The sequence below is a fragment of the Lygodium microphyllum genome, chromosome 24 (assembly GCF_053477565.2).
Source record: "Lygodium microphyllum isolate KBCC chromosome 24, Lygodium_microphyllum_v1.1.10, whole genome shotgun sequence".
NCBI lineage: Eukaryota > Viridiplantae > Streptophyta > Polypodiopsida > Schizaeales > Lygodiaceae > Lygodium > Lygodium microphyllum.
Window position 1 is genome coordinate 11,586,675 of NC_141158.1, and position 7,131 is coordinate 11,593,805.

At 37.8% G+C, this 7,131-nt stretch overlaps 1 protein-coding gene across 1 annotated transcript; it reads left to right on the plus strand.

Annotated features, from left to right (window-relative positions):
• The first annotated feature begins 1,420 nt into the window (after positions 1–1,420).
• LOC148014844 (abscisic acid receptor PYL10-like) lies at positions 1,421–3,035 on the plus strand. The gene is made up of 3 exons (XM_087665369.1): positions 1,421–1,610; positions 2,051–2,344; positions 2,444–3,035. Exons 1-2 carry the CDS (start codon positions 1,482–1,484, stop codon positions 2,255–2,257), a joined length of 336 nt encoding a protein of 111 aa, XP_087521495.1. The 5' UTR covers positions 1,421–1,481; the 3' UTR covers positions 2,258–2,344; positions 2,444–3,035.
• Positions 3,036–7,131: the final 4,096 nt, after the last annotated feature.

The window sequence follows — 7,131 nt, forward strand, 5'->3', positions numbered from 1 at the left end:
GTCTCATCACCATTACTCCCTTTGGACCTCTGGAGTGCTTTTTCTTAAGCGAAGGATGACTACATTGACCTCAACATGCATATTTCAAGTGCAAGTTGGAAAACAATATGGGTGCTGCAAATTCTAGGAAATGATTCAAGATGAAAAGATTCAATCAAGCATCGTCCTCATTTATCCATCACTTTCTTATTGATTTGGAATGATTGTCGAGACTTAGAGCTAGTCTTGTTAAAGCTATACGACTATAATCCTTTTCTTTCCACACTTACATCCTTTGATTGAAGAAAAAATAAAGCACATCGTCATTCTGTACAAGCAGCAAATTATGCACTTGTAATTATAGGATCTACAATGCAATAGGTAACATTGTCTCTCGTCGGCACTTAGTTGTTGGGGGGGATGTTGAAGTGTAAGTCCAAGTGAACACCTCGTCCACCTAAGAGGCCCCGTCATATCATGCCTTGAGCACTTAAGAGGCACACACACCCCTTGATATCATGCAATCTAACAAGAGCCTTGTTCATATCATGCAATCTAACATCTATTTATAGTACCATTATGTACATCAATCAATTACATCTAATAATCTATCGTCACCTTCTCTTGTCTATCTTCTCTCCTTTGTTCTGTCATTCATCTCTTTTCCTCTGTCATTCATCTCTTTTCCATTGTAGATGTCTAATAGTGGGAGGTTGCTTGGCCCCCTACATATACTGAAACGACTCCTCAATTGTAAGAGGGTGACACATCCCATCAAACCTAATCTTCTTACATTTGGTAGATTTGGTGAAGTGGATTTGATATTTTATAGCCATTCTTCCCACATATATAGGGGACATACAAAAAAGTGGTATTATGCCCATACTCTACACATTGACAAAAAAGACGGGCACTTGGATGACCTATGCCCATCATTTCGACACATTGGACATAACCCCACCCTCTTAAGGAAAGTGAAGCCCACCTTGCATATGACCAGACATCGAGAGCCCTTTGAAACAGTGGCATATGAATGCCCTCTTCATGGCCTTCATACGTTGTGAGGAGATTAAGGTTATAAACAAGAGCGGGGATGACTTTTTTGGCAGAAGCTTCATTGCAGGTAATCAGCGATGAATGCATTGTCCTAAATCGGACAGGCCATGATGCAGTAGTAAGTACCCAATTCTGGTTTCGCCATTTTCGAATCTTCCCTCAATTATATCAGGCCTTCAAACTTTCTTCTCTTCAAGTGCGAAGAAAAAGAAGAATGAGATTTCCGGCATAGCCTTTTCGCCTTTCCCTGGCGCTATGAAAGGAGCAGCTGGCAATGTCACTCGCTTATAAGCGATCGTCTCCATCCTTTTTCCTTCCGGCCTTCATTTCCGATTTCTTTTGATCTACAATGCTCTCCTGGAGGCTTCTGGCGTTGGCTGCTCTGCCGCTCATGGCTGCCTGTTGATTCTGTCCTTTCATTGCCTTGAGCTCCACATTGTGAGATCATGATTTTCCCGCCAAACTCAGACTCGCAAATCCAGTCGGACTCCATCTCACGACACCACACGCATGAAACTCTGGAACATCAGACCAGCTCCGTTCTCACCAAAAGGATCCGAGCTTCTATCTCCGCGGTAGATATCTAGTTGAGCCAACAGCTTTCGTGTACCTTTTTTGTTACAGTGCGCTGATTGAAGGTTTTTTCAAGTTCGGTTTGGATTGTGCCTGAAACGTAACATATTAGGACTTCATTGATCTTGCATTGCACACCTGCATTCCTTATTGTATCATTTTCTTTAAACTGTTGTCATACTTGTCCCACCTTTTGATACGTAAAGATGTGGCATCAATTCAGTCAAATGCCTTTCGGAAATCGTTCCTGCTTCCTCGGCCTTGCAGGCCATATATAGACCAGACATCGTGTTATACACTTGTGAATTTTGTAAAACCGCATATTGGTGAATTAGAAGACCAGTCGCCTTGGCATCATATAAGATATCTACCTTTTGTGATCAATTGTTGAATCGACTGTGTTCTTGAAATGGAAATCTCTCTGGTTCTGTCTTATGATCAGGTTTGGTCCATTGTGCGCCGCTTTGATGAGCCGCAGAGATACAAGCCCTTTGTGCGAAGCTGTGTGACTCATGGGGAGATCCGAGAAGGTAGTGTCAGAGAGGTGTATGTTGTGTCAGGCCTACCTACAACAACCAGCATCGAGATCTTGGAGATGATGAACAGCACATTTTTGAATACTGAATTCTTTGTGGTGATCATCGCCTGAAAATAAGTTGTATATTGGCTGAAGTGTTCAATAGCAGTGAAGAAACTCTTGAGCCTTGAGTATATATCGCTGTATCTATTATGGACGGTTAGTGTCTTAGCTTGTTCCAGTCCCATATTGGTTGGATGAAACTAACAATCAACAGAAGGGGAGTTGACTCTGTGCTCATGCGTCTACTGGTTCCAGAATTACAAATCAGTTGTCACGCTTCATCCAGAACTTATTGAAGGAAAGGCAGGAACACTCGTAGTTGAGTCGTATTTGGTGGATGTACCAGAAGGAAACACCAAGGAAGAGACCAGGAATTTTGTGGAAACTCTTATAAAGCAAAACTTGACATCACTTGCAGACATCTCAGAGAAACTTCCATAGAAGCTTACATGCAGACTGGGAATGTGAGAGAAGCACCATGGAAGAACCAGGAACGCTTTTTGCGAAACTTTTTGTATAATTCGTTTGTCAGGTGGAGTAGGAGCTCTTGGGAGAGGACATACCGCGTGTGAGGATGATGACAGAGCTCCATCATCCAAATTAATTATTCAAATAAATATAAAAAATTAAACAACCGGCAAATCACCGGAAGAGAACCGACACGTCCGCAAAAGTCTGGGGCCCATACTGATATTTATCTTCGCCCTCAGGTATCCCTTGTGCGATGGCTATCTAAACGAGATGACCTCACAAATGACTGACATATTTTCAAGTGACAACAGATTATGTTTCTGAAATAATTTGGTACCGCTCATGTTGGCGAGCGGGTTAGGTAAGTCATGTGACACTTGTCCTAGATCCATTATCACATTTGATTTGAAAATCGTAGCAGGTTTGCATCATTTTTCCGCCATGCAAAACTCTCACAGTATTTTCTTATCTGGCTAGTATTCCGCTTAAGTGTTTTGTACTATGGACAAGGTGTTTCTCTACGTCAACGTTGTCCTTTCGTAGGGCTCAGCTTGTAAGTTGTGATTCTCTTGAGACGTGTAGCACCTTTCAGAATTGGTAGCAGGTTTGCATCATTTTTCCGCCATGCAAAACTCTCACAGTATTTTCTTATCTGGCTAGTATTCCGCTTAAGTGTTTTGTACTATGGACAAGGTGTTTCTCTACGTCAACGTTGTCCTTTCGTAGGGCTCAGCTTGTAAGTTGTGATTCTCTTGAGACGTGTAGCACCTTTCAGAATTGGTAAAACCCGACGAATCCCATCAATCTCAGGCGTTTAGTGGTTTGAATGCATAGTCGATCTTATTAGGCTACGTGATGCCAGGTGTTTTGTGCCCTTTTTTAGAGTACATTGTCGGAATTGTAGGAGTAAATTTAGACACCTCTCTATCCCTTTGTTTTGGATAATGATATATTGACCCTTCCTAGTCTTGTGAAGTTTTGATACAAGTATATCTGCTTTCGCGATTATCAGTTTATGACATTTCATTAGACAGCTTTCATTTTGTTGAGTAACATTCTTCGATAACTGTGCATTCTAGGAGAGCTTATGTTGTCTTCTCTTGCGGCTTTACTCGGGCAGTTGACTGAGATGTGCTCTCTGGAACACCTATCAGGTTTACTATGTACTTTACAGCACTATTACTAGGCTTTCTCATGCGAAATATTTGATATTGTAGATCTATCATCTCACTAGCTTGTTGAATCTGCAGTGTTAGGACAAAAGATTTGATGTTGTATGCAGGGAACAAAATCTTCCATTGTGATTGGTTAGTTTGTTTGCAGTTTTTGTTCCTTAGGTGCAACCTTGGACACTGCTAAATGTCAGGATGGTACCGTTTGTGTGTATTGTGTTGACTGCTGGAAGTTTAAGAATCCATCATGGACTCATCTTAAGCTTGGTATTTCTGCCCTTTATTATAAACAGATTCTCAGGATTGTATGGTTGTCAATATTGGATGCGACTTATAATTTTATACTTTGAAATATTCGCGGGATATAAATGTCTAGTTCAATGAAAGGTAGGTACAGTTCCAGTGCTGTAGGAACGCCCTCATGTAGAATAGCTGAAAGGATGAAACAGTTTGCAGCATGCCAACAAAACGTGTATGGCCTCACGCTATGAAAGATCATAGTTAACACGAGATGTTATGTTCTCGCTCAAGCAGAGAACAAAAAGCGTGGTCGTCCGCCATTGCCAACTCTGGGCCGCTGCCTTGCTGCCTTTTTATCTCCGCCACCGCTTCTTGCGGCTAGACTAGAGAGAGAGAGAGAGAGAGAGGAGTTTCAATGTGCCGCCGGGAAGCGTGCTTGCACCCTCCATGCCATCATCACGCCGCCAGTTCTGCGCTTGCTAGGCGTTTCTCTGGACTCCATGCTGCCATTTAGCCGTCAGGGACCAGGGTCATTTCCATCCATCATCGACGGTTATCCTTCCGTCATTTTCTCTCTCGGTCTCGTTTTCCTTTAAACCTGAAAAGAGGCCTATTCTTCCCGTCATTATAGTTGCCTTATACTTCGTTGTTAACCGTATAACTTTCCCTTTTGTAGTAGCAATACTCTTCTTCGTCGGAACATCTCGATCGTAAACAGTCGCCACGCCTTAACAGGACCACGTCTCAATGAGCAAGAAGAGTATACCTTTAGGGCAAGGGACGCGGAGAATGATACCCATGAGAAGAGTCCAAACACACCGAGAGTTAACACAAGAAACTCTAAACCACTTACTATATAGGAAAAAAAAGAGAATTTTCTCGTTAGATTTCCACATAATTAGAAAGAGTCTAATATAGGAAAATTCAAACTTTACTAGATTGCCAATCTAGAAAGATAGTTTCCAATATAGAAAGATTTTTCTAGTTAATTTACTATATAGAAAGTTTTTTTTGGTTAGCTTAGTATATAGGAAGTTGATTATCATAACTATCTATACAGTAACTTTCTAAAAAATTTACTATATAGTAACTTCATAAATAGAAATAATCTATATAGCAACTTTATCGAAAAAGTTACCATATAAGAAATTATAACATATAACATCTATGTAGTAACTTTATCATACAACTTAGCATATAGGAGGCATATAATGATATAACAAAATCTCATAGAATGACATTTTTATATCTTTGATATAAATAATAATGGAAGAATACTTTATTTTACAAGTGATTTTAATAAAGTAAAAGTGAATAATAGATTTTTTTGCCAATGTCCACAATACAAAAGTGGCATACTATCATGTGAAATCCAAATTGTCCTTATTCTACTACATTAACATCATCTAGGCTTAAACTTCCAATGATTGTATCTTTGATTATAACTCGTTTTTGAACCACCAGCCATTGTACTATAGCCTTTCTCATGGCATCCACATTATGCTCTGTACGATTTGTAGTGAAAGTGGGATCTCTCTTAATGATGTTAAAAGTGGATTTTAATGATGTATATAGCTCATCCACCGTAGCAATATCCAAGTATTTTAACAAGATCGTTTCTTCATCCACCTCACTCAACATACTCTGCAATTCCAAAAAAAACGATTTTAGTAAAAACAATTTATATTTACATTTTTAGCAATACACACATATACTAAATAAACAAAACACATGTAACCTGACAGAATTGGCATTTATCAAGTGTCTTAGCATGGCTCCTAGCTAGCTGCACATTGGAGTTTTCAATCCCCTATTAAGCATCATAAAAGGGTTAAATTACCAAAATAAAGACATCCATGTTTATCTTAAGATATACTCAAAATACCTTGGATTTATTATGATTCTCTATATCCCTTGAAGCTTTTTTCTTCATTTCCTTCATGTTATCTTTCATCTTTTCACTCCACTATAAGATAAAAATAAATTGATTAAACAAAGATAATATTTAATACAAACTATAGAGATAAAAAGAAAGAGAAATATCTTAGTACCTTTGGGATTCGCTTGCTTTTTCGATTTAGAACTATAACATTATTTGCCAACATAGTGTTCTCCTCAATCTATAATTTTTTAAAAATAATATTATTAAATTATAATATGATATATATTAATATTTAATTTTTACAAAGCATTGAAAATAACTAACCTGTGTAGCATGTACAAGAAGGTCGGTAAAGGATTTATAATTCTTGAGCATGTCATCCTTAAAAGAAAATGAAAAATGTTAGTAAAATTATGCTAAGTTTTTATTAAAAATAATTACAAATATCATGCTCACTGTATCAAAATTCTCGTCATTTTTTGTGTGTTTTGAATCATCTTGTGTATGTGAAGGTAGTTTTGGACGATAAACATCCTCTATCTCCATCTTGTTTGAAAGAAAACTCAGTATTCAAATAAAAAACATAAATATTCCAAAAAGTAATGATCAATGAGGTGCATATCATAGTTTTATTGACAAACCTCTATTGTGCCACATGCATTATGATCCAAACCCTCATTTTCTTCATTGTTAAAAGCTTGGGATTGATGCAATGTTTTTTTTTAATATAACAAAAAAGTGTAATTTATATCAGTACATTCATGTAAACCAAATCATAATTTAAAAAAGCATCACTCTAAAATGAAAATAAAATTTTTGAAATAAACCTGTTGAACTTTTTGATCATCTTTAGCATCCTCTCCAACTATAGAAGTAGTCGATTTCTCTAAAAGACATTGAATTGTAAGGAGTATAAAAAGTAAAGTAAGTTCTAATACATGTAAAAGAGTGTACCATAGAGGAGCTCTCTGATAAGTGTCTCATCTTTTGTTTCTTGAATTTTCTATTTGTTTGCATATTTCGAAGAAAATATAGGTAGATGTCTTCTTTTCTCCAAATATAAGCTGCCCTTGGAAACTCAAGTGGCTTAATCTCATGATGTTTAGACTCAATGTAATATTTTATCTCTTGTTGCAAGTCAAGCTTATGTTGCAGATCTTTATACTTTTCTTCCACAT

Bases quoted from the DNA above. Each gene is read 5' to 3' on its own strand.
- LOC148014844 (XM_087665369.1), top strand. From the start codon at position 1,482: ATGATTTTCCCGCCAAACTCAGACTCGCAAATCCAGTCGGACTCCATC. The intron at 1,611-2,050 runs GTAGATATCTAG...TCTTATGATCAG, and splicing joins TCCGAGCTTCTATCTCCGCG to GTTTGGTCCATTGTGCGCCG.